The sequence below is a fragment of the Callithrix jacchus genome, chromosome 1, assembly GCF_049354715.1.
Source record: "Callithrix jacchus isolate 240 chromosome 1, calJac240_pri, whole genome shotgun sequence".
Classification (NCBI taxonomy): Eukaryota; Metazoa; Chordata; class Mammalia; order Primates; family Cebidae; genus Callithrix; species Callithrix jacchus.
The window spans coordinates 188,876,348-188,904,144 of NC_133502.1; the positions used below are offsets into that span (position 1 = coordinate 188,876,348).

Genomic DNA, 27,797 nt, shown 5'->3' on the forward strand with positions numbered 1-27,797 from the left:
CTCACTGCTGATGTGGCCAGGGCTACTGACGCAGTCTGACTTTGTAGGCAGAACTTCAGGAGCATTCCTGCCCAGCCCTCTAATTCTGTTTGTTCCTCTCTAACACCTTCTTTGTCCAGTGGAATTGGATCCTCAGTCTTCATATTGGCTCTTCATTAATAAGATTTTTTTATCAATTGTGTCTTTTTCTTTCTTTGCTTTACATATTGTATTATGCAAAAGTTTAAATTATGTATGTTTCGGGCACATTTGTGTTTTCCTCTGATATCTTGCTTATTATCACAAATTTATCTTTTTCTCAAAGCCAAAGAATAAGCTGTTTTTCTTTGAGTTGCTTAAAGTGGATTTTATTTGGCTCTTTATGACACTTGAAATTCATCAAAATATATAATGTCAGGTGGTTTTAATCTAAGTTAACTTTGGTCTTTGGTGATGCCTCTTCTGCAACATTAAAACAAAACAAACAAAAAACACCCAACCCCAAGCAACACTGCTTCATGATAAAAACGGTCAACAAACCTGGAATAGAAGGGACCTTTCTTAACTGAATAAAGGGTATTAATCAAAACTCCCAGGGCTGGCAGTGAAAGACTGAAAGCTTTCTTCCTACAATCAAGAAGAACAGGACCAGGCTGTCTGTTCTCATTCCTTCTGCTCCGTATTGTACTGGAGGGTCTAACCAGGGAAGTTACACAAGAAAACAAAAGGCATACAGATTGGAAAGGAAAAGGTAAAACTCTCTGTTTATAGTTAATATGAGCTTATATAAAGAAAATTGTAAGGAACCCGCCAAAAAAACTGTTAGAATTAATATACAGGTTCAGCAAGGTTGTAGGATGCAAGATCAATATACAAAATAGTGGTATTTTTATAATCTAGCAAGGAATAATTCAAAAAATGGAATTAAGAAAACAATTTTATTTATTATAGTATATAAAAAATAAGATAGGGATAAATTTAACAAGAGAAGTGCAAGACTTATATACTGAAAACTACAAAACATTGTTGAAATAAATTTAAAAGGACCTGAGTAAATGGAAAGAGATCCTACATCCATGGACTGGAAGACTTCACAGAGTTTAGATGTCCGTACTCCTGAAATTGATCTACAGAGTCACAGCAGTCCCTCTCAAAATCTCAAATCAACAAGCCAATTCTAAAACTCCTATGGAAATGCAAGGGACCAAGAATAGTCAAAACAGTTTTCAAAAGGCAGAGAACAAAGTTGGAGGACTCACACTTCCCAATTTACAAAAATTTATATACAGTATTCAGGAAACCGTGTAGTGCGGGCATAAGGATGGACATGGAGAAATGAGACAGTGTCAAGAAGACAAAACTAACCCCCTACATTTATGGTCAGTTGACTTTGGATGAGGATACTAAGCCAGTTCAATGGGGGAAAGAAAAATCTTTTCAATGAGTGACGCCAGGACAACTGGATATCTACATGCAGAAGAATGAATTTGGATCTCTGCCTCATGCCACATATAAAACTTAACTCCAGATGGATCAGAGACCTAAATATAAGAGCTATATCTGTAAAACTTTTAACTAAAAAAAGTTTTAAAAAAATTAGTCATAATAAGAGATGTAAAACTTTTTTTTTTTTTTTGAGACAGAGTTTCGCTCTTATTACCCAGGCTGGAGTGCAATCGCGCGATCTTGGCTCACTACAACCTCCACCTCCTGGGTTCAGGCAATTCTCCTGCCTCAGCCTCCTGAGTAGCTGGGATTACAGGCACGGGCCACCATGCCCTGCTAATTTTTTGTATTTTTAGTAGAGCTGGGGTTTCACCATGTTGTCCAGGATGGTCTAGATCTCTTGACCTTGTGATCCACCCGCCTCGGCCTCCCAAAGTGCTGGGATTACAGGCTTGAGCCATTGCGCCAGGCCGAGATGTAAAACTCTTAAAACAGCATAAGTCTTTGTCACCTTGGATTAGGCAGTGTTTTCTTACATATGACACCAAAACACACACAACAAAGGAAAAAAATTTAAAGAACTTTAAAAACTCAATAATAAAGGCTGGGCATGGTGGCTCATCCCTATAATCCCAGCACTTTGGGAGGCAGAGGGGGTGGATCACCTGAGGTCAGGAGTTTGAGACCAGCTTGTCCAACATGGTGAAACTCTGTCTCTACTAAAAATACAAAAATGAGCCAGGCGTGGTGGCACATACTTGTAGTCCCAGCTACTCAGGAAGCTGAGGCAGGAGAATTGCTTGAACCCAGGAGGTAGAGGTTGCAATGAGCCAAGATCGCACCACTGCATTCCAGTCTGGGTGACAGTGACAGAGTGAGGTGAGACTCCATCTCAAAAAAACCCCCAAAAACTCAACAATAAAAAGACATACTGCTTTAAAAATGATCAAAGGATCTAAACAGACATTTCTTCAAAGATAGCATACAAATGGCTAATAAGGAAAAGAATAAGCATCATTCATCATTAGGGAAACACGAATCAAAATCATAGTGAGATATCACTTCACACCCACTAGGATGGTTACAATAGAAAAGACAACACATGTTGGTGAGGCTTTGGAGAAATTGGAACTGTCACATACTGCCAAGTGGAATGTAAAATGATGTACTTACCTGGGAAAGCAGTCTGGCTGAATGTTGGCAACTCCTGACTTTGGAAGTTTCTCATTATGATCCAGCAGTTCTACTCCTAGATATCTACTCAAAAGTAATGAAAACATATGTCCATACAAAGGCTTTTACACAAATGCTGATAGCAACACTATTAATAGCTGAAAAGTGGAAAACAGCCCAAATGTCCAGTCACTTGGTAATGGGCAAATAAACTGTGGTAAATTCATATATTGGAATATTATTTAGCAACAAAAAGGAATGAAGTCCTGACACATGCCGCAAGGTGAACGAACCTTGAAGACATTATGGTAAGTGAAAGAAGCCAGTCACAAGAGCCACATCTGTTATGATCTCGTTTATGTGAAATGTCCAGCATAGGCAAATCCTTGGAGACCCAGAGTCAGTTAGTGATTGCCAGCATGGGGAGAGAGGAGGTGGGGGCGACTTGGTAAGGGCGTGGAGTTTCTTTTTAGAGTGATGAAAATGTTATAAAAATGATTGTCATGATGTGGCACAACCTGTGAACACTAAAAATCATTGTGTGCATTTTCGATGAGTGAGCTGTGTATGAATTACCATTTTAATAAAGCTGTTAGAAAAATAGCAAGAATCTCAAGTACTTCAATCATTATCCCTGCCACAGCCTCTCCTGGCTAAATCATCCCATTCCTTTGGGTATTGTTGACAGACACGTTTGAATCTTTTTCATTTGTACACTCAGAATTTTATTCTTCTTGAGCCTCCTGAATTGTAACTTCCAGGATTAAACACAAAGCTCCAAGGTAGGGGAAGAGGTGGTGGCAGTGGCGGAGATGGTGGCTGGCGGCAGGGGCTTCATCAGCTTGAAGAGAAGCAGCTGGGTATAGGGAAACTCGGGACCTGGGGTGGCCCCTCTCCAGCAGGCTAGTGAGGGCTCTGTGCCCCATCCCAGTGCGGGGCTCACATTCTGGTGGCACTGCTTCCTGTGTCACTGGCTGACCTTGGAGACTGGGCTTCTTTGCCCATCCCTTTCCATTAATGTAAAAGGAGGAATGGATTGAGGAGAAAGTCTGAGAAGAATCTGGTGTAACCTGAATTCCTGTTGATAGGAATAGTGTTACTCATTCAGCAAACGTATGCTGACCCCTGCCTGGCACAGTGTCTGAGATTCAGAGATGAAGACAGCATCAGGTCATGATCTAATGACTTACTCTGCACTGCATTTCTTTCCTTCTATTGTATAAAATAGAAAAATCTATTTTTGGTGTACAGTGACGTCTTAATTACTGAGTAGTTAAGAAGGAGTTTGAGTTTTTAAGCCTGTGTATGCTTTCCGCTTGGTTTTAGTGTGTGTTCTCTAAGGCGCTGACTGTAGGAATAGTACTAGGTAACCTCTGTGAAGCTGACAGCACAGTTTGTCCCACTCCTGCCCACTCCTTGAGCTTCCCTGCAACAGGCTGCCGGGTGCAGTGGGCTGAAGGAATAACTCCATTTTAGAAACCCAGTAATTATGTCTGGTGCTAGGTCAAGTGTTCCCTCATTCAATAGTTTATCGAAGGTCGGGTAGATGCCAGTTGCCACTACCATGCAGTCTCTAAGAAGTCAGGGACTTTATCTTGGACACTGCCATTTCCTGTTCCTGGAACATCGCAGGTGCTCAAGATGTGTTAATTAGTGACTAGAGGATGCAATGATAATGACCTTTCATTCACCGTGAGAGCTAGGCTGAGCAGGGAGTGTCTCTCCCTCTTGTAGGTAAGGAAGTAGGCTGGCAGGAAGTGACTGCATATTGTTAGGCGGCCTGTAAAAGCCAGAGCCGGCACAAGAATCCAGGTCTCCTGACTCCATTCTTCCAGTGTGTTTTCTAGTCCCACCCAATTTTGAAGGCAAAAGTAGTTCTGTGTTTCTCATGAAAACGTTACCCTGTGGGAGTGCTTTCTGTTCCCACTGTGGGGTTGGCCTCACAGGAACTGGGAGGAGAGGAGCTGTGGAGTTGCATGGTTCTGGTTCAGTTGGGCCTGCTCTAACTGGGTTACTTGTAATCATTTTTCTTTCAACTCTTTAGACTCGTCTTGTACATTTTCTTACATACTGTTTGAATTTTCTTGTTAATATCAAATTGAAAAAGCGTCATTTTTGTCCTTTTTAAAGTGACTTTTTCTATTTTAAACCTGTGGAACATGAACTGAGTATTTAGGTTGGGAAAGTGTTCAGCCTGCATCTCCACATTCCCAGGGTGCTTGCCAACCAGAGGCTAAAAAAATATTGCTGTAAAAATCAGCCAAGGCAAGCCTGGATCTGTCAGCTGATGTGTTCCCATTGCATAAGATAAATGAGTTCTGGGGACACATCTAACTACACGCTGTTAGCTCCAGCTTTTCATTAAGTTGTGTAGGTGAGCTAAGGGCTGATGGGCTGGACTGAGACTGGGTGACCTTGGGGCCTGTCTTACCTTTGTTTCTGATTCTGATAGCCCAGGTAGTTGTCAGCTGGGGCAAGCGGTCTGAGTGCCACCAGGATGGCTGGTCATCAGCTTGTTTCCTCTGAGCTATAAAGATGTTGGGGAGGGCCGGGCATGGTGGCTCGTGCCTGTAATCCTAGCACTTTGGGAGGCCGAGGTGGGTGGATCACCTGAGGTCAGGAGTTCATGACCAGCCTGGCCATCAGGGTGAAACCCCATCTTTAAAAAAAAAATAAAAAGTATTAAAAAAAAAAAAAAGATGTTGGGGAGAACATGGTTATTTTAAGGGTTACTATATGAATCTGCAGATAGGATTTTAAAAAATACAAATTTCTCACAGACAGCATTTTTAACTTCTCCACCTCAAGATCTAGCACAAACAGCACCTCCTCTCCTCCCTTACCTTTCTCTTCCGACTTGTTTCTTGAGCGCTTGTTTTGGGTTGGATAAAAAGGGTCAAGCCCTTTTCTCGTGGAGCTCCAGGTGGAATAGGAACAAGGCTCTTCACAGCCGGGCACGGGTAGCACACACCGGAATGCCACTGTGTCAGGCTGTCGAGAGGGAGATGGTGCAACCTAAATGGTCCTGAGGCGCGTGCAGTTGGCCCATGCGGGGCCGTTGGTGTTTGGACACCCTCTGCTTGGTGTGGTCGTTGGCACACAGCACACACCTGATGAGTTCTTCCCGGAGGAAAAGATTGCCTACCTGCTTCTGAGCAGCTGCTGCTGTGACAGCTTCATTTCCTGTAAGGTCATCGGAAAGGGAAAAGGTCAGGCTTCTTTTTAACGCCTCCTGTGTGTCCTGGAGGGGAGGTTTCCTTATGCAGTTTCTGCGTCAGGGGCTTCCCTTTCTACTTGAGGCCAATTTTAAGAATAAGATTAACTGGCATACCCTTCTGTGGGGTTTTCAGAACCGTCTCTGTTTTCATCCTTGGGCTTTAGGAATTAACTGCCTAGCGTTCTCTCTTCATACCTTCTGCTTTTTCGAAAGCCCAGGAAACAACTTATAAACTAGATCTCCAGTGCAGAGAGTGATTGATTTCAAAAGACCTTTCCCAAACTTACCTCAAGGGATTGCTTGGTTTGTTTCAAAAACATTTTAAATTTTGCTCAACTGAAATGGCAGTTTTTAGGGCTGTCAACTACAATCTATTATTTAACACGATGATTTCTTTTTACTCTGTACATCTGCGGGTAGAGGGCAGGGAGCGAGTGAGCTGGGAAAAATCACCCAGGTGGACGCAGGTGAGACGATTTCTCCTGCAGTCATTCCAGAGTTCTCCAGTGGGAGATGGAAGCCTTCCGGAGACGGGGGTCCAGACTGTTCTAGCCAGGAGAAGGGTCCCTCCCAGGGGTCCATATCTGTGTGGCTGAAACAGGCTAAGGGAACATTCCTTTGCCTTTGCCTATGTTTCATGTCCCCTTAGAATGTTTGGGTCTTCAGAGGACTTCAGGATCACCTGCTCCATGAACAAGGGAACTGAAGGAGGAGTCTTATGCTAAGTCCAGGGTCATTCTGCTCCGTCTCATTACACTGATACTGGAGCCAGGGAAGGAAACCAACGTGGATTGTTTGCCAGATGAGGGACAGCTATTTCCCTGCATGATCTAAGTGAATCCTCAGCAAGAAATCACAGGGTGTGCCTTGTCATTCCTGTATTATGAGTGGAATTCTGTAGTTTTCAGCAGAAAGACTGAAGTGATAGAATGTACCTGGGTAACATGGCCAGAAAGATTTGATGGCTAGCTCATCTCTCAGCGGTGCCATGGAGCCCTCAGGATGCCTGGGACTCTCTGGGCTCTCCAGGTCTCATGCCGTCCAAGGGTGCTGATTGTGGGGCCATCTGTGTTGCCTGAGGACCAGTGTGTTTGAGTGTCTGGCCATTGAACCTGCTCTCAGGTTGACCTTGTCTCTGCAGAAACACGTTTTCCTCGAAGCCAGTGTGTGTTTGGAATTTTGGTAACAAGCCAAATTGAAAATCTCAATGATTATAGGACTTGATGAATAATCTGTGTTGCAAAAGATTGAAAAATCATCCCTCAGGAAGTCCGTTTGATGTGTTGCCTAAGTACAGTTACTTCATTGAAACTGCTCACCAGCTGGCAGCAAAGCCAGCTGCAAACAAGTTCTTCTGGTGCTCTGACTCCAGACAAGACTGTGAGTTTGGAGCATGTCCACAGTAGGTCTCTGCACATGTGGAAGAGGGGCAGTCTGCAGGACAGTCTGTGTGTGTGTGTGTGTGTGTGTGTGTGTGTGTGTGTGTGTGAGAGAGAGAGAGAGAAAGGGAGAAATGGTGAGTTAGGGCAGGGGAAAAGGGAACAGGGAAGAGACAGGTCCTGGATAATTGGGAATATGGTACGACACTGCTGGACTCTGAGGTTTCTTAGGGAATCCAAGCCTTGGCTCCATTTTTTCTTTCAGTGGCCCTCACTGAGGAGCTGCAGATACCGTGATAGGCACTAGGGAAGCCAGGTGACTCAAGTATGATCTGATCTACCGGGGCAAACAACTTGGTTGGAGAAACAGGAATGGGGCCAAATAATGGCACCATAGAGGATCTATAATGGGACAGTGGTGGGCAGAGGGTCACTAGAATGGTGGGGGGCTCCTTGGAGGAGGTGCCACTCAAACTGCGCCTTGGGTAGGTGGGAGTTGACCAAGAAGGTGGCAGTCTCAGGTGGCAGTGTGCTGCACATGTGGCTATCAGGGCCGGCCCATGGGGGCCAAGGCTGCTGGGCAGACTGGGAAGTCAGAGTGGGGAGCCCCAGGGCGTGTTCCGTGTGCAGCTGCCACATTGAAAGGTGTGTAAATGTAGTTAGAGGATGTGCAGCTGAGTCAGGGCCCAAGGGAGGGGGTGTACATGGGAGCCAATAAGGGAAAAGGCGGTCATACACACACACACTGCCTTGAAGGTCTTGTATTGCTCATAGAAATTGTGCTGTATTTCTTTACCAAATTAACTGGTATTTGGGCATACAGTTTAGCACGTTCCGGGCCTCGGTTCTGTGTTTTGAGATCAGCGTGGTTTTTATCAAAGCCTCGATGCTCTCTGCATGTTTTTATACTTCTATCTCAACTCTAAAACATATAAGGTCTTATTCAGATCAACTTGCTGGTAAATTAGAGAAAATGTCAAAGCTTCTTTTCACTCTCTTTCTCTCCCATTCCTCCAATGGGGAAAAAGCCTGGAAGACAAGTGTGTTAAAGAACTGGCTGTTCTTGGAAGTATTTGAGGAGAACAGTGTGAGTCATTGTAGCTTTTCACTGGTATTTTGGTATCCGGTTTATTTTTAAACAGTTCTGTGCAACTGGAGTTTCTTCCATGGTTTCTGTTACCATGGCTCCATAATATTTCCTCATCTGCTTGTTCATACTTTCACACCCTTCAGCATCACATTTGCAATTCCTTACAATCAGAATATCGTACTCATCATGTCCAAGAATGTTTCTCCAGCTGCAATAGCATTTTTCTCCAAATGGGAAAAGTCCGTTGTTTCTGCCACTTGCAGATGCTGGGAAGAGAGAGGTCTGGTTCTTTGAAGGACAGTGCAGTAGGTGTGGAGGCTGTGAGGGCCCCTGTCAGGGTTTGAGTGGGTGGACTCATGTCATCTGTGTGGAGCCATTTCCCCTTTAGGCGCCACAGTTGAGAGCATAGGACGGACAGGCTGCTGCTTTTGCTTGGAAGAGGTGGCGCTGACGTTTTGGTCTAGACCTCTGACAGACCACCCTTGGTTCTTTGGTTCCCTCAAATATGATGATGGGTTTGTTCTCTTGTTCTTATTTATTTTGTCATTGACTTTTGGACTTAAGTTGAGGCTTTTACTTTGAGCAGGTCTCTTGTTTTCAGAATGTTTAGTCCAAAGAAAAACATGCTGGGCTTGGCAGTCACTGGCAAAGTTGGCTTTGCCCTTCCTCCCTGCCTGCAGGATTATTCAGAGAGGTACCTTTCTACATTTCATTGCTTTGAGAAATACATATTTCTTAAAGAATTGTTCAGGATTTAAGGAAAGTCAAGGAGGTGTATGGAACCATAGAGACAGTTTGTTTCCAAGCTCTTAAAGTCTTAGACCTGAATTTTTGAGGGATAACAAGGTTTTCCTCTGACACATAAAGGTATAGACTAGGTCCTGAATATGGGCTTTGGACTTAATTATGGGAACTTGCCTTTGCCAGATGTTTTCAAATTCTACTGTAAATGTAAATGCTGATTCGGTGATAGAGCAGTTCTTGATGCTTGAGAATGTAAAGTGCTGTGTAACTGATTGGACCTTTTGCCTCCTAACATAGTTGGTACCTGTGATTCAGAGAGGACCCTTGTTTTGAAGATCAAAAGCAAAATAAAAGTGTGGACTTCTAGTGGTATGTGGATAGCGGGTTGCCCTAGATAGCCCAGGAGGCTCTGGGTGGAAAGTACTTCTGACTTGGTGGCTATACAAGCTGGCTGTTGTGGAAGAATTGGCTTTTTCTTTTTCTTCTTTTTTCTTTTTTAGGATTTTTAAGAATCATAAAATTGTTTTGCTCTCAGCTCAAGAAACATTTATCATTAATAATCCAAGTAACTAATATTTTTTTCTCTCCTGTGTAATCCCAGATATGTCAGTACATGGCCTTTGTAAGTGAAACTGACAATACTACATTATGGTAAAGGTCTTATGTGACATCCTTTTATCACATAGTGGGAGAGTAGACCATTTCACTTGTAAAGGTCCCCGAATGTGTGTCTGTCAGTTTCAGCAAATGTTAGGAAGGACTTGTTGTCATGTGTGAGAAACGCTTGTGGAATTTACTGTCTAGAAGGGAAAGCAGACTGTACACAGGTGAAAATCGAGGTGGTGGTATGTGCTTCGAAGAAATAAAAAATGAGTTAGAACAGATGGTAACAGGCCAAAGTTGGTGGTGGTGGGAGCTATGGCTAGATTCTCTGAGGAATGCCCCAAATGGGGAGTGGGAGCTGGCCATATGCTTGCCGCAGGGAAGAGCATTTCTGGCAGAGGGAACAGCATGTGCAAAGGCTCTGAGGCAGGGATGAGTTTATGTTGAAGAAACGGAGAGAAGATCCTATGCTGGAACAGAGAAGGGCCAGTAGGTAAGGGAGAAGAGCAGTGGGGAATGGGTGGAAGGGCAGGCAGGGGCCGGGCCGTGGCATGATTTGCAGTACAGACAGTTAGGGTTGAAGTGATGTGATAGTTTGGAGAAGGGAGTGACGTGATTTGAGTATTACAAAGATTGCCCTGAAGAGACTAGAAACTGAAGTGAGGATAGATTTTCTGTTTTCTTTAATGTTGAGTTCCCATGGGAAAACATGAAACCTTTTCATTTTAGCTTTGAAAATTTAGAGTTATTAATACTGCCTGCTTTCTTTACAATTAGGGGTTTTGTGGTGTTTTTCGGGGCTGTTTTGGAAGAGAGGGATTGTGTAAGTTAATATACCCTGGTTGTTAACCATAATAATAGCGTCATCTCTGCATGGCTCTGTTAAATTTAAAAATGTAACTATTAATAGTGTATAAAATAGTTCTCAGCCTAGCTAGCAGCAGAAGATTACACATTATGAGAAACTCATCAGGTTTAAACCACATGGGGATTTCTGTGTAGACATATACCAGTTCCTCCTTCCTTCCTCACTGTTCCTGTTTCAGGGCAGGCAGCAGCTGTGTGGAGCCCTCTGAACCCTAGCTGGTCCCATTGACACTGACTTGTTCCTCCACCGCCCTCCCATCACCTAAGGTCTCTTCTGTCTGGGACACCTCCCACCTCTCCCACTCTGCATGTGCCCCGTTCCCATCCAAGGTTCAACTTGGTGTCACTGTCTAGTAAGCCACTTCCTCAGCTCCCTGGGTGGAGAGGAGCTACTTCCATCCTCCAACAATCCCAAGGAATGGTAGGCAGTGTTAGTTCTGTTTTCTAGACCAAGGCTCTAATCTAAAGTTCAGGAAGGTTAAGTAATGTGCCCCTGGTTACCCAGCCAGTTTGCAGCAAGGCTGAGATTCATTCATTGCTGCTTCTCACATATCATTGGCTTGTGTAAGCCAGGCACTGTGCCCAGCCATGGGATACAACTGTGAACAAGGTGCATGTGGGTTCCGTGTCTACCTCCCTCACTACCCTGAGCTGTTTGAGCAGGCAGGCTTCTGGAATGGGCGTTCAGTGAACACTGAGCGAGCGAGTGAGTGAATGAAAGAATGCCTGTTAACATTCTATCCTTGCTGGACCCCGGTTGGGATGCTGCCTCCCTTAGCATCCAGCCTGTCACTCTTCAGAGTCACGCACACGTGACTTGCCTCTGCCTTTTCTTGGTGTCTTTCGTTGCCTGTGTCTCACGCAGGAGGCAGCACAGCCTGGTGGCTCAGGGAGGCTCTGGAGCACCTGGCCTAGGTTTGAATCTGAGCTCCACCACTTACTAGCTGTGTAACTTGGGCAAGTTATTTAAACACTCTTATGCCCCTGTTTCTTCATCTGGAAATTTACTTTTGAACTTGAACTTTTATTTTTTAATTCTTAAATTTTCCCACTGACCTAAACCATATTGAGAGATTAGGTAACCAAAACCATGGAGGTATTTCTGCTTTTTATGAGAGTGCCTTTTGTTATTTCAAAGTGACCTGCTTTCATACTTCCAAATGCATTTTAGAAACATTTTAATTAATTTAAAAGGCAGTCGTTTTCAAAATTCATTTATTCAATAATGTTTTCCCTCATTTATGTGGTGTGAACATGGGTATCCATGTATTTCTTGGGTCAGGATTGAGTGGGTGCCTCACCTGTCCTGGGCTCTGCGTGAGACACGAGGACAGGAGGGTCTGGAGAAGGTCTGGGAGCTGAGACAAAGGTGCCGAGCGTGTCTAGGGCCCAAACCCAGTGGTCCTTGTACTGCTTCATGTTCTGGCTGTGGAATTGGGGCAGAGAGTACAGAAAAGTGTGTAAGTAAGGCTGCAAGTCACAGAGACTCTCAAAATAATAGTGGCTTAAAGAGAAGTTTATTCCTCTCATCCGCAGAGTCCAGAGGTGGCATGGCTGGTGGGCATACCACACCGTCAGAGACCCAGACTTCCTCTGTCTCGTTTTGCGGGTGACTCTTCCCAAGTCATGTCATGGTTCACGATGAGAAAAACATGACATTCATATTTAACACAGTGAACTTTGTGCTAGGATTGGGACACAAAATAAACTCCATGTGGTTCCTGCCCTCAAGGATCTTAGTTCTCTTGGGAGAGACAGATGCCTGGATGGCCGCCCTCCGTCTGAGGTTGAATGGAAGGAGGCCTGTGAGAGGAACGCAGGCAGGCAGCAGAGCCGACATTTGAGAATAAAGGAAGGCTTTATGAAAAAGGTGGCATCTGACCTTGATCTTAACGAATAATTAGTATCTTGACAGTCATCTGGGAGGCGGTTTGAAGGAGAAGGATACTGTGAAGGGAGGTATGAAAGGGCATACCTGGCCGGGCGCGGTGGCTCAAGACTGTAATCCCAGCACTTTGGGAGGCCGAGGCAGGTGGATCACGAGGTCAGGTGATCGAGACCATCCTGGTCAACAAGGTGAAACCCCGTCTCTACCAAAAATACAAAAATTAGCTGGGCATGGTGGTGCACGCCTGTAGTCCCAGCTACTCGGGAGGCTGGGGCAGGAGAATTGCCTGAACCCGGGAGGCGGAGGTTGCGGTGAGCCGAGATTGCACCATTGCACTCGAGCCTGGGTAACAAGAGTGAAACTCCATCTCAAAAAAAAAAAAAGAAAATGCATACCTGCTTGGAGCCCCAGGTGGGGAGACTGGGCCACAGGGCACAGGTGGTGGGTCACTCTCCTGCCTTATCTGAGTTGAAGTAGATCATCATTCTAGAGCAGACGTCACACACTTGGAAAGATTTCCCCAGCTATGTGATTAGTATGACATCCATTCTAAAAGGTGAACCAAAGAACCTTGAAAAAAACCAGACAGGATTGTTTTGGGGTTCTGAAATACTCGTTCTTTTGCCTGTACTTTGGAAGCAGGATCCAGCTATTTGCAGACACACCACTTGCACTGAGTATTTCACAATTCACTGAGCCCAGTGTTGTCACTGTGTTTGACTTATCAGAAGCCGCTGACAGCATCTTCAGTGAGAAGCCCTCGGACCTAGAGTGAGAAAACTTTTTATTGGTTTTGCAAGACAAAATATTAATTGCTATTGACTTTCTCTTTATATTTTAGCCTCTGTGTGTGTGCAGGACTTGTAGCATAGATGAGATCTTGTGTTACCAACACTGTAAGTGATTTCTGTGATGTGGATGTGCTTGGGAAGCATGGGCTTTATTTATGTTGACTGTGGCTTGTTTCACAGTGAGACCCTGGTAATAAGCTCAAACCTGGACACTGGGGTCCTGATGAGTATATCTGCACAGGGTGGCTATCAGGCCCAGATCTGATGGAGGGAGGATCTCTGCAGCCATGGTCACTGCACATACATACTCTTACAATTACCTGGCTTTAATTCACATAATTCTCCTGTAATCTCCTGCTTATAGGAGGCCCCTTTAAAACATTTTAAACTCAGAGAAATCTAAGAGCTTGTTCAATCCTGCTTTCTTCTTTTCATGTGAAAGTAACTGGATGCTGAGAAGATAAGGGACTTGCCCAGTGTCCCATTGCTGTTTAATGGCAAATTTGGGATGAAGCTTCTAAATTTTGGCACTGAGAGCCCTTTGTAAGTGTAAAAAATGACTTCTGAATTATCAGAAGTGAAATTATGTTCAGGGTAGCTTTATTGATTTTATGTGTTTAGAGGTCTATGTATTTGTGTGTATTTTTCCTTAAATTTGGTGTTCCAGGCAGGGTATACCCAGTGATTGCCTTCACCAGCCTGATTACCTGCAGGTGCCACTGCCACCATTTTGGGATGTACTTCATTGTCTTCAGACTTCATGCCCACCGAGTTTAACGGGCATCAGTCCATTAGGACTGGCGAAACACTCTGACAACTTGTATACTAAAGGAGTTTCAAATTTAAAATTTCCCAAAGGAGGTTTATGTATTCAAAGTTTCTTCAAAATAAAAACAAAACCAACCTGATTTCTGTACTCCTGTGCATGGAATTCGAAGCTATGGTGCAGTTCATCTGCCTCCACAACAACTCAGTCCTGTGTTCATGTGAGCACCATCTTTTCTCTCCTTCTGTCCACTTCTGATTCATGTGTAAGATTGCCCGTGATATCTAATCGCCTGCAGCACTGGCAGATTCAGCACGTGAGGAGACAGTGAATCACTTAAGGACTTCACAGGCAGAAACACTTTTTAGCCAAGGTATTTCATCAGGCCATTTTCCTCCTATGCCTCTCAGGGTGTATTCCTGTCCTTTCTCATGGGTTTGTGGTTTTTTCCTTGTGTAGATTGAGGACATCAGATTGAAATCTTGCTCTTTAAACTGTATCCAGAGGTTCACCAACTCTCTCTGGAATGTATGAGCCAGAGAACGCTGGGGAAACAGTGGGACAGAAGTGGAAGCTGCATGTGCCATGACATCCCCAACCTGGGCTCTGCCTGGGACAACCTGAAAAGCCAAACATCTGGCCCTGAGGGCTTGGCTCAGTGGAGTGTGGGACCATGACACAATATTTACAGCCATTAAAAATGGCCAGGGCCAGGCGCAGTGGCTCACACCGGTCATCCAGCACCTGGGGAGGCCAAGCTGGGTGGATCACTTGAGGCTAGGAGTTGAAGACCAGCCTGGCCAACATGGCAAAACCCTGTCTCTACTAAAACTATTTTGAAAAGTTGGCTGAGCATGGTGGTGGACACCTGTAGTGCCAGCTACTCGGGAGGCTGAGGCACAAAAGTTACTTGAACTCAGCAGGGCGGAGGTTGCAGTGAGCCAAGATCATGCCACTGCGCTCCAGTCTGGGCGACAGAGCGAGACTCTCTCTCTCAAAAAAAGAAGTGGCTAGAAGATGCCCAGACAGCAGGGAGAAATGCTGCTTATGCAGCTGAGAAAAGCAGACCACAGGATGGCTTGCTGGCTGCAAGGACAGTGAAGTCAGGCCGTAGATGACAGGAGAAGCAAGTGCTAAATGAGAATAGCAGAGGCTGGTGGGACAGAGCTGGCCATGAGGAGCCCCTATTGGCCTTGACAGCTCTGTGCTAGCCAATATTTGGATTTAAAATTGTCATGGGCTTGGCAGTTTGGGGAGGGAGGGTGGAAAGAGCAGAGCTGGAGATTCTCCTGAGTGGGAATTGTGAGCTTCAGAGCTGCTGATGAGCCCAGCCAGGTGTGGTAAGTGGAAGAGCTGCACTGGGGTTGCTGTTAAGATGTTTGTTTTTCCTTAACCACCTCTGAGCATTTTTTTTTTAAGAGCTAGCGTCTCTCTCTGTTGCCCAGGCTGCAGTCCAGTGGCTATTCACAGGTGTGATCATAGCTCACTGCAGCCTCAAACTCCTAGGATCAGGCGATCCTCCCACCTCAGCCTCCTGAGGCACTGGGACTACAGGTGTACCTGGCTCCAGGATGATTTTTTTTTCCTGTGGGAAGAAGAGGCCTGCTCTGTCATGTTGACTGAAACAATATTTGTTTTCTGCTCTCGTTTTCTCTTTTCTTAACAGAGATATTGGAGAGTCTGTGCTGTGTTTGTTTTCTTAGAAGTGGTTCTGTGTCCTAGCAGAGTTCCTAAGATTCCCCTTCCTCCTATGTTTTTCTTCAGTTTGCAGTGGATAGTTCTGTGCCACAAGGTGGTTTGAAATCCTCTTGGTTTTCAGGTGGTGTTTCCTATTGCAACAATGAGTTGCATACTTCTGGAGATGCTGGTTGTCTTTTTAATCTCTGGAAGTACCTTTGCTTGTGCTCTGGCCCACCCTGCCCAGGCCGATGGGTGCTTCCGGAGGGCCTAGGACCTGCTGAGCTGCAGGCATCAGTGTGATTCCCTTGAGGGAGGTGCCAGCCTTTAAGCCCAAGCATGTTGCAGTGCATAAGCTGTTTTCCGTTGTTGAATCAGATGTACTACATCATGTTCCAGAGAGATATAAGTCACTTTATTTGCCGATCTCTTATCTCTTCCTTTGAGGAATGTTCACTTTTCTGGATGAAATCATTGGAAACAAAATGGGTTGTGCCAGATAGTTGAGCTGTTAAAAGTATCCCACCTCTGTGGCCGGGCGCAGTGGCTCAAGCCTGTAATCCCAGCACTTTGGGAGGCCGAGACGGGTGGATCACGAGGTCAAGAGATCGAGACCATCCTGGTCAACATGGTGAAACCCCGTCTCTACTAAAAATACAAAAAATTAGCAGGGCATGGTGGCCCGTGCCTATAATCCCAGCTACTCAGGAGGCCGAGGCAGGAGAATTGCCTGAACCCAGGAGGCGGAGGTTGCGCCATTGCACTCCAGCCTGGGTAACGAGCAAAACTCCGTCTCAAAAAAAAAAAAGTATCCCACCTTTGCTAATGGTGCAAAGCACTATCTTAATGTGGACCTTACTGCCTGAGTACCCACTGGCTTACAGGGGGAGACCTGGGTGGTAAAGACAAGCAGAAGATCCCATTCTTTCTTCCAGGGGACTGACTGGACACACAGGAATAGCACGCACTGAGCCAAGGCTGGTGGCATAGAGGGCCCAGGCGCCCATGGGCCCCAGCTGGGTTGTCAGGAGGGCTAGCGTTCAGCCACATGCTGCCCCTACGCCCCACCATGGTTGCTAAACCTGTGTGAGGTTTAGTTTAATTTGTGCAGTAGTGTTTATTAAAGAATTCTAACCACTATAGGTTATAGCATCTTAACATAAATGCTTATATTATTTTCCATGTGAATCTTCAGTCTTCATAAATCAAAATTACCCAGACTTTTAAACTTATCTCATACTGAATTCATCCAGCAATTTACAGAGCAACTGCTCTGTGTTTTATACTGGATGCTGGGTTTGTAGCAGTGAGCACAACTGACAAATATCCCTGCCTTTCTAGAGCTGGACATTCTTTTTTCTTTTTTTTTTTGAGACAGAGTCTTGCTCTGTTGCCCAGGCTGGAGTGTAGTGGCACAATCTTGGCTCACTGCAACCTCTGCCTCACAGGTTCAAGTGATTCTCCTGCCTTAGCCTTCCGAGTAGCTAGGACTACAGGTGCACACCACCATATCCAGCTAATTTTTTTATTTTTAGTAGAGATGGAGTTTCACCATGTTGGCCAGGCTGGTCTTAAACTCCTGACCTCAAGTGATCCACCTGCTCAGCCTCCCAAAGTGCTGGGATTACAGGCATGAGCCACTGTGCCCGGCCCTAGAGCTGACATTATAGCGGGGCAGACAAGAGATAAAACAGTAATGTAAATTATGTAGCTTGTTAGGAGGTCCTAAGTGGTTGGGAGAGAAAAATAAAGCAGAGAGGGGCCTGAGGGGGCTGGGGCAGGGTTAGAAAAGACCTCACTGGGGTGGGGGCTGATACCAGGCCTGTGGGGCAAGAGGGAGACCATTTCAGGGAGGAGACGAGCAAATTGGCTGCGCCTGGCAGTGCCAGGACCAGCAGAGAAGCCGAGTGGAGCTTGGCATAGGGTGGACAGCAGTGGCCAGGGGGTGGGGGGTGGGGGGGTGTTGGAGAGCAGGGTCTGAGGACGAAGTAGCTGAGTGGAGGTGAGCAGATGCAGCTGGGAGGACCTGGGCTTTTACTCTGCACAAGGGGCTTAAGAGCAGCAATGTGGTCTGCCTTGCATTTTGAGAGGGTCACTGTGTTGAGAACAGACTGAAGTCAGATTGTTGAATATATCACACATTGAGAAGGCATGCAGCTACAGTTCTATGGACAGTTATGAAATGAATATGCTCTAATTTTTAAAACCAGTAGCGCGGGTGCAAAACACTGAGTTACTGTGGGAAGCTGGGAGCCCTGTTAGGGGGCAGATGGCTGCGCCCACACAAAGGAGAGGTGATAGTGGCAGTGATGGTGGAGAGATGCAGTGGGTCTAATTATCTCCTTGGGCTTTTGGAGGCAAGGGTGGTCCAGGAGGTGCTCATGGACCCCCCCCCCCACTCCCTAAAGCTGGCGGCGGTGGCGGGGGGCGGGGTGAGTCTTGTGGGAACCTCCCTTCCAGTACAGGGCCATTCATGAAATAAAGTTGGGTATTCTCCAGGGTTTTTTTTTTTTTATTTAGAGACCAGGTCTCACTTTGTCACCCAAACTGAAGTGCAGTGGCACAATCATAACTCACTGCTGCCTCAAATTCCTGGGCTCAAGCAGTCCTCCCACCTCGGCCTCCTGAGTAGCTGGGACTACATGCGTGCACTACCACAGCTGGCTAATTTTACTTTTTAATTTAATTTAGAGATGGGGTCTCACCATCTTGCCTAGGCTGGTCTTGAATTTGTGGCTTCAAGCAGACCTCCCACCTCGGCTTCTCAAAGTGCTGGGATTACAGGCATGAGCCACCACACTTAGGATAAATTTTTGGAAGAAATAGTTGAGGATGAAGTAGCTCAGTGGAGGTGAGCAGATGCAGGCTGGGAGGACCTGGGCTTTTACACTGGATGAGAGGCTTTATAAGAGCAGCAGGGTGGTCTGCCTTGCATTTTGAACAATCCAATTTCAGTCTGTTCTCAATAGTGACCCTGTGTTGAGATTTATAGGGCATTGAGAAGTTATGCAGCAATCATACAGCGCAGTTCTGCAGATAATTATTAAATGAATATGTTCTAATTTTTAAAACCAGTAGCACGGATATAAAACACTGAGTTACCACGCAGCTTATCTGTGACATCATTTCTAAAGTGCCTCCTGCCCTCACATAAGCATGTGGGCTTCTGCTTTGCTGGGTGCTGAGACGGGCACAACACTCCTTGCCTCTTCCTGAAAGACCCCTCCTCTGACCTTTTCATGCCTACTGCCCATTTTCTGCTGTCCTCAGAGAGGTCGAATTCTGTCTCAGTAAGCCGGTCCCCAACCCTGGGTCTTTTAGAGTACGCTACTGCTCTGTGTTCTGGTGCTTTTCACACCCTATAGCTGTTTTTACTTTGCTCTGTGCCAATCTGCCCTAGTAGGATGTCAGGCTCAGGAGGGCAGGGACCTGGTCTGTCTTGTTCACTGCCCCCTCCCAAGCTTAGAAGAATACCTGGCACATGGTAAATGTTCATAGAACAAATGGATAAATATGTCCCTTCTCAAAGGATCCTCTCACCTTGGACCGAACAGTGGCTTAGAATAAATGGTTATTTTCCAGTTACTAAAGAATCTCACCTCAGATAATGAAGAGGACCCTCATAATTAAGAGGAAACAAGCTGCAGGTCAGTCTGCTCAGCTAGAGGCACGTGGAGCAGCCAGAACCCAGCCAGCCGGCTGTGCTGGGGCCACGGCAGCGAGGATGCCTGCTCTGCCTGCCTCTGTAGTTAGAGGATCAGAGGGGGGACTTTGTCCCAGCGTTCAGGAGAAATGAGCAACATGGTCTTTTCACTGTTCTTGCTTTATGAAAATAGCCTTTTGGCCTAAAAAAATGACCTGTTCTTTTGTCTGGTTGTGGAATAAATTAAGGGTATTAAGGGGGAGCTAGATGTCCTTGTGTAATACATCATTCGTTTACCTGATACCTGTTATCAAGCCCAAAGGGGAGGAAGGAGGTTATGTCAGCTTCCAGCCTGGGCCAAGGGCATCTTGGCAACTCTGTTAACCTCTGAGACTCTGCACACCATCTAAGGAATGGCTCTGACTCACTGTGCTTACGTACATTGTTGGCAGAAGTCACTGGAATCTGAGATCTGGAACTGTTTCAATGCCTCAGTCATTTCCCATATTCCCACATTCCTGAGGAGTGCTCCTTAGAACAAAGGGTGCGGTGGTTCACACCTGTAGTCCCAGCACTTTCGGAGACCGAGGCAGGTGGATCCCCTGAGGTCAGGAGTTCAAGACCAGCCTGGCCAACATGGTGAAACTCTGTCTCTACTAAAAATACAAAAATTAGCCAGGAATGGTGGCAGGCATCTGTAATTCCAGCTACTCAGGAGGCTGAGTCAGGAGAATCGCTTGAACCCGGGAGGCGGAGGTTGCAGTGAGCCAAGATCACACCATGCACTCCATCCTGGGCAACAACAGAGCGAGACTCTGTCTCAAAAAAAAAGCTTATAAATGAAGTTCCCAAAAGTTAGAAAAGCTGTTTTCTGGTTTCTGATTGCTCCCTTTTCATAGCAGCCTATGGGTTGTTTTATGATACATAACCCTTGAGTCTCTCAGAATTCTCCTCAGGTTTCCTCAGAATTTCTCTCTTGTTCCCTGATGTATCTGTTTTCCCCAGATGTCAGTTTGAACTTTATAAAACAGGGACAGGGCTGATGGCATAGGAAGCTGAGCTGGTTCCCTCTTGGCCATTCCCCTAAATGGGAGAGTAGCCACACCTCTGCAAGAAGCTGGGCAAGGCCGCAGGTGGGCTTCCATGAAAGGCATCTGCACTTGATGGCTTGGCTCCAAATGCAATTTTTAAAATGACCCTGGGCTGGACACAATTGATCACTTGAGCCCAGGAGTTGAAGACAGGCCTGGGCAATATGATGAAACCTCGTCTATTGGAGATACAAAAATTGGCTGGGCATGGTGGTGCATGCCTGTGGTTCTAGCTACTGGGGAGGCCAGGGTGGGAGGATCACTTGAGCCCCAGAGGTCGAGGCTGCAGTGAGCTGTGATCACGCCACTGCACTCCAGCCTGGGTGACAGAGCAAGACTCTGTCTCAAAAAGTTAAAAAAAAAAAAAAAAAGACTGTGATGGGTAATGGCAAGTTGAGGCTGCAGTGAGCTGAGATCACACCACTGCACCTCAGCCTAGGCAACAGACGTCTCAAAAAAAAAAAAAAAAGACCATGACAATTTGTGTTAATTGACCCTCACCCCTGCCACTCACAGCTTTGCATTTCTCAACCCTGAGCTTACTGTTCCTGCCTTGCCAAGGCCTGTGCCCATCACTGGTGTTTTTAGGTGGTTTTCTTCTCCCGGCGCATACCTGGCCACCCTCTTCCAGCATGCCCTGCTGCACAGCCTTGTTTCTGCATTGTTACAGTTTCCACCTCTTAATTCAGTAGGCCTTTGGGAGAAAGGAGAAGGAGGTATGTCTGCCTCTCTTGAATTTATTTCCAAAAAAAAAAAAATGACACTAAAATAGTCATGCTGTAATGTCATTATTTTGGGAAAGACACACATGGGAAGCATATTTTCTTACCTGTTTTTCCCTATTGTGATGGGAAATAATCCAGAATAACTCAGCACATACCACCCCATCCTGAAGGTTTATTTCAAAATCACTTGTTGGAATTCGGACAGCGTGCTTCTGGTTCCTCTTCATGGCTCCCAGGGTGGCCTGTGAGAGCGAGTTCAGGCCTGGAGCTTTCAGGAACAGTCTCCCTCCTACCACCTTGGAATTCGGACAGCGTGCTTCTGGTTCATCTCCATGGCTCCCAGGGTGGCCTGTGAGAGCGAGTTCAGGCCTGGAGCATTCAGGAACAGTCTCCCTCCTACCACCTTGGAATTCGGACAGCGTGCTTCTGGTTCATCTCCATGGCTCCCAGGGTGGCCTGTGAGAGCGAGTTCAGGCCTGGAGCATTCAGGAACAGTCTCTCTCCTATCACCATGGAATTTGGACAGCGTGCTTCTGGTTCATCTCCATGGCTCCCAGGGTGGCCTGTGAGAGCGAGTTCAGGCCTGGAGCATTCAGGAACAGTCTCTCTCCTATCACCGTGTGCACTACTTTGAGTTCATCTTAATGCTCAGCCAGTCACTTCTCTTGGGTCTGAAATGCCTTGTGCAATTTTATAAAAAGAGAACTATCTTCCTAATTCTGTTTTACTTAAATTAATAAAGATGTTCATATCTAACCTTGGAGAAAGTCTAAGTTGGGAGGTGACAGATTTGTGGCAGGGAGCTGGCTGAGGAGTAAGATGAACTCTAAGTAGTGTACATGGTGATAGTTGAGCTGATGGAATTACAGATTGAGCTGTGGCCACAGGGGATGCCCATGGGGTATGCTTGTCCCTCATTGGACCTGAAGACATTCTATAGGATGTCACTCTTTTTTTTTTTTTTTGAGACGGAGTTTTGCTCTTGTTACCCAGATTGGAGTGCAATGGCGTGATCTCGGCTCACCGCAACCTCCACCTCCTGGGTTCAGGCAATTCTCCTGCCTCAGCCTCCTGAGTGGCTGGGATTACAGGCACGCGCCACCATGCCCAGCTAATTTTTTGTATTTTTAGTAGAGACGGGGTTTCACCATGTTGACCAGGATGGCATCGATCTCTTGACCTCGTGATCCACCGCCTCGGCCTCCCAAAGTGCTGGGATTACAGGCTTGAGCCACCGCGCCAGGCCAGGATGTCACTCTTGCTTAGTGCAGTGCAGTGATGAGATCCTGGTCCCAAACCGAAGGAAAGTGAACATGTATGGGCCTTTCCCAGCTTTGCTACCACATGAACTGGGTATGTTCCTTCCCCTTTCTGGTCACTCCTTGTTTCTTTTGATCAGCTAAGAGGATATGTCCTGTCGGATGCCCTTGGGAGACCCAGAATCTTGGTTATATTACCTCTCTCCTCAGTGATTCAGGTTCTTACTCCTAAAGGCTGACCACTGTGCTGAGCTTCTCCTTGGCTCCTGGCACTTAGTGGGCTTTTAAAACGTAGGCCTGGTGTGGTGGCTCATACCTGTAATCTCTGCACTTTGGGAGGCCAGGCAGGAAGATTGCTTGAACTCAGGAGTTTGAGACCAGCATGGGCAACAGTTAGACCTCAGTCGCCACAAAAAAAAATTTTTTTTCATTAGCTGGGCCTGGTAGCATGTGCCTATAATCTCAGCTACTCAGGAGGCTGCGGCAAGAGGATTGCTTGAGCCCATGAGGTTTGAGGCTGCAGTGAGCTGTGATCATGCCACTGCCCTCCAGTCTGGATGACAGACAAGATGCTTTGTTAGTCAGCCAACCAACCAACCAACCAACCAACCAACCAACCAACCAACCAACCAACCAGTCAATCATTCAGTCTTGTGCAGAACTGTCAAGACCACAGCTATATCCAGACAGAATCTGAATTTCTCGGCCCAAGTAGCTCAGGTGTCAAGCTGCCTCTCAGTCTGGAGCCGGGAACTGCTCTTCCCTGCAGCTGTTTCCATGGCTGGTCAGGCAGCCCAGCTGGCGGCTTGATTGGGCCACTTAGAGACTCACCTGATCCCATAGCCCTGCTATTCCCTGAGAAGCCTAGGGCAGAGACCAGCTGCTCTGGGAAAAAACTCTCTGCTGCTGAAACATGGGCTGAGGCAACTCCAGGAGGGCCCTGGGTAGTAGCATAGGATTCCACAGAAAAAAAGGCTCACACCTATAATCCCAGCCCTTTGGGAGGCCAAGGTGGGTCGATCACTTGAGGTCAGGAGTTCGAGACCAGCCTGGCCAACATGCTGAAACCCTGTCTCTACTAAAAAATATAAAAATTAGCAGGGCATGGTGGTGCACACCTATAATCCAAGCTATGGGGGAGGCTGAGGCATGAGAGTCACTTGAACCTTGGAAGCAAAGATGGAGTGAGCTGAGATTGCACTACTGCACTCTAGCCTGAGCAACAGAGCCAGATTCCATTTAGAAAAAAAAATTTCTGTGAGAGGTGGCATCAGGGCCCAGGCCAAGTGGCCTGTCCAGCCTCTGTGAATCCTAGTGGTTTGAGTGACACGCTGCCCTGATGATTTCAAAGCAGAGCCCCAGGCAGCGTAGGAAAACCCCTTGCTGGTGCTCTCTTCATGAGAGCCTGGTTAGGAGCATGCCTAGTCCTGCACCTGTCTCATCACAGCGGCAGTGTCTTTGGAGGATTTGACTTTGAAGTACGGTTATCTGTTCTGTACCTTGTTCTATTGCTGCATAGTAGTGTGTTTACCTTTAGAAATGCTGCAGTCCACCAGATTAAGCCCTTTTAATTAGCAATTCAATTTTAGGTTATAGGAAGCCTGATTTACTTAACTTTGAGATTGCTTTTGGAAAACATCTTGGTGTAATGGAGAGGATATTACCTTAGCAAGCAGGCAGAACTGGTGTCGAAAACCAGTGTCCACCACCCATTACTTGGACAACTGTGGGCAAATTACTGGAACATCCCTGAACATCAATTTTTTTGACTTTAGAGACAGAAGTAATGATAGTAATAATAATTACTATACAATAACTATAGTGGCAACAATGATTCATTATTTACTCTATTGATAGCACTTACTGAGGACCAAGTATTGTTCTAAGCCCTTGTATGTATTTGACTCACAACAATTCTGTGATGTAGTTTCCATTATTGTCTCTTTTACAGATAAGCCAAGCGAGACACAGAGAGGATAGGTAACTTGCCCACTGTTGCCCAGCTCATAAGTAATGGGTCTGGGATTCAAGCCCAGGCAGCCTGACTCTGGAGTCTGTGTTTCTTCCTGCAATTCCAGGCTGTCTCACAGAGAATCATGAAGATTCGTGTGATGACATATGGAACCAGGACCTAGAACAAAATCTTGTACCTTGTTAGTGCTCAAAACATGTTGGTCACTCTATGTCACCCCTTCCTGTTGCTAAGCTAAGGCTTTGGACTGTTGACTGTGGCAGTGAGGAAGCTCTTGGATCTCTGGCTGTGTGTTCTGAACACAGGGTAAGGTAAAGAAAGGTGGAGTCACCTTTTCACCAAAAGTCAGACAGTTTCATCTCAGCCATGGACAGGTCATTCCAGCAAGATGTGCTTGTGCTTACGGGAGTCCTTCAGTTTCTTCCCTCCAACAGGGGAAATAATTGCCCCCATTACTCTTACCTGGATTGTAGATTGCTGAATCTGTTACTCAGAAGTGATCCGTTTAGCTTTCCAGCTGAGCCACATACAGACAGTGTCAGAACAAACTGGTCTGAATTCGGGGCTTCGCTGGCTGAGTCAGTAAAGATGGAGTTGAGTGGGGACAGTGCTCAAGTGGAATGTGGTGGGCACGCTGGAGAGGGGAGTTGGATGTCAAAGGTGGGATTACCTCCACTCACGTTTTATCCCAGGTCCTAGCCCTGCTGCGTAGGTACAGTAGGCCATGATGGGCGAGCCCAGAGACCCAAGGACTCTGCCTGCTTTAACGCACATGCACCCCCCACCCCCCACCACACACATACACATATGCACTCAGTGTTGTTTAGAGTCTATTTATTGACTTTCTCCCACCTAAAGGAAATGTTATAGACTGTTCCATACTGAAGGCAGTGATTAGAAAAGGGAAGTTGTAAAATAGAGATGACTTGTTTTTTTACCTTGGGAATGTAAAAACCACAATGATATATGTTTTTTGTTTATAGGTTTGTCTATAGATTTTGAGCATCTGAAGTTGACCCCTGACTACGTCTACTTTGCTGCTCCCTCAGCCTTTGAAGAAATGTCTGTCGCTTATGATGATTCCATTGGAGTAGAAGTGTCGAGCGACAGCTTCTGGGAGGTAACGCACCTGCTTTCTTCCAGCGAATGAAGTGGCTAGGCCAGTAGTGCCTGGCAGACCTTTTGTTTTTTGGTGGAGGTTGGGAAATGAGGTGAACTTACCCCAAAATCAGCCAGGCACTTGGAGTCTGACCTAGACAGCAGCAGAAAAGGTGTGGACACCTGTTTTTAGCCAGTTCAAGTACACCTTAGCCATCATTGAAGGCAGTGAAGTCACCTTGCTAGGAAAGTCTGAGACTACACAGGCTAGGGATGTTCATGAAAGGTCTTGGCAGAGACCTTATCAGAATCACAAAAACGTTCCTTTTTGTGTTTGCCATGGTGTGACTGGGAGTGATAGACACTAATTGCTCGGCTTATCCTGTGAGGCACTTTCCTGTTGAGTTTTATGTAGAAACATGGAGGGCTGTGATTTGACATCATGCTGGTCAGCACATGCTCTAGTGGCCAGAGGGCAAACGCCTTCAAACTTGTTAGAGCATCTGCCGCTAGTCTATACCCTTGATTAGCTCTCTTCCTGATTCGATTATTTTTGTTTTTTTGCGATGGTGGAGGACGGGAGTTGTTGTTCCTGAGTCCCATGTAATTTTCCTGCCTTGCTGGTTAATGTAGAGTACATCTTTTTTTTTTTTTTTTTTAAAGAGTTGAGGTCTTGCTCTGTTGCACAGGCTGTAGTGCAGTGGTAACATCATGGCTCACTAAGCCTCGATCTCCTGGGCTCAAGTCATCCTCCCGCCTCAGCCTACTGAGTAGCCAGGCCTACAGGAGTCAATTTTGGGTCTAATTTTGGCCCTGTGGCAAAACCCCTGGAGCTTTTCTGGCAGTTGTAGCCTTCATGGAAAGAGGCTTTGCAGTTAGAAAACTCTGAGCCCTGATCCCAGCTGTGGTGTTGCTAGCTGTGTGACCTTGGGCAAGTTGCCCAACTGATCTGAGCCCCGCGATCTTCATCTATGAAGTGGGGGATACTGTTGGCCTCTGAGGGGGGCTGCCAGATAAGATAAGAACATGGATGGCAATGATACAGGAGGCTCCAGTGGTAGAAGAGATGAGGGTGATGCCCTGGTGTTTGCTGTGGACTAGCATGCATTTTACAAACAAATGATTACAGTGATATGCATTGTGATATAGACAAGTGATCACAGGTGCCCAAGTTTAAAAAAAAAAGATAGGCAAGGACCTCAAAATTCTGTCAACACATTTTCCCTATGTCTTGGACAAAAAGATCATCATTGACTTTTAGCCAAATACCTTTTGTTAAAAGTATGTTTACTGAGTACCTATAGTGTGCTAGGCAAGGGATATGACAGACGGAGTCCCTGCCCTCCAGGAGCTGGCTCCTGCCACAGCAGAAGTAAATGTGGAAAAGCACAGAGCATGCAAGCCCTCTCTGCTACCACCCCTCGGCTGGTGGCATCCTTCCGGAGGGGTGAGGGGGTACCCAGCTCAAATTTCAGCAGCCGGAGAGGCACATCTGCGTGGGAAATATTTCACTTAAGACCGCAAGAGTGGCAGGAGCTGGGACAGTCAAACAGGTCACCAGCCACATCTCACAGCATGGCAGGAAGGTTGGTGGTGAAACTAGATGAAGCTGTATCAGAATCACCAGTTACAAGATGTGGTTTGGAGGTGCTCCTGGAACAGTGCTAGAATTCAGGAATACCTCTGCCCCCACCTGCAGGTATAGGTTCACAGTAATCAGATCCTTCTGGCTGGCCCCCAGAGAGACTATGGCCTCATCAGTGTCGCAGGAGCACTCATGGAGCCGGCGGCAGCTGTGCAAAGCCTTCCTGTGAGCTCCCATGACGCTGGCCTTTAGAAATGCAGGCCCTTGTTCTCACCACTGAACCAAAACTAACTATAGATAGAAACCTTTCCAGTTATGGGAGCCTCTCTTTTCTAACTGTAGTGACATTGCTGGCTGGCATCAATCAGTCCCTGCCTTGAGCTTGGTGATGGTGCAGACAGGACAAGCACACTCAAAAGGCCCTTCCTTGTGAGGGATGAGCCGGGAGAAGCAGCGAGGACAGGTGAAGACATTGCTTTGGAACCAGAGGTCTGGGTTTGACTGCTGGCCTGGTCACTTACTTCCTATGTATGGCTTTGGGCAAGTTACTGATTTTCTTTGCCTTCATTTCCCCATCTCTAAGATGGGATAATGATGGTACCCACACCCTAGTATTGTGAGGGTTAAAAGAATGAATACGTGTGTTTGTTTTAGGCCATCAGGGCAAGGCCAGTGGGGGGACCCTTCCCTCTGGCATGAGAGCTGAGGGAGTCCGTGCACACACTTGACGTCTGTTTCTGTGGTGCCCTTGGAGGCATCGTCTTAATTACCCACTTGGTGGCAGAAACTGCTAGGAAAATTGCA

General features: G+C 46.3%; 1 protein-coding gene across 10 annotated transcripts in view; it reads left to right on the forward strand.

The window, feature by feature from the left end:
* Positions 1–27,797, forward strand: part of PACSIN2 (protein kinase C and casein kinase substrate in neurons 2) — a 129,375-nt gene that overhangs the window by 64,815 nt on the left and 36,763 nt on the right. For 8 of the 10 annotated variants that reach the window (XM_035265739.3, XM_078333860.1, XM_054238953.2 and 5 more), the window contains exon 2: positions 25,294–25,430. The exons of the other annotated variants lie outside the window; for them this stretch is intronic. In XM_035265739.3, the coding sequence (XP_035121630.1) occupies positions 25,371–25,430 (60 nt within the window). In that variant the 5' untranslated portion in view covers positions 25,294–25,370. The remainder of the gene's footprint in view (positions 1–25,293; positions 25,431–27,797) is intronic. 10 annotated transcript variants of the gene reach the window in all.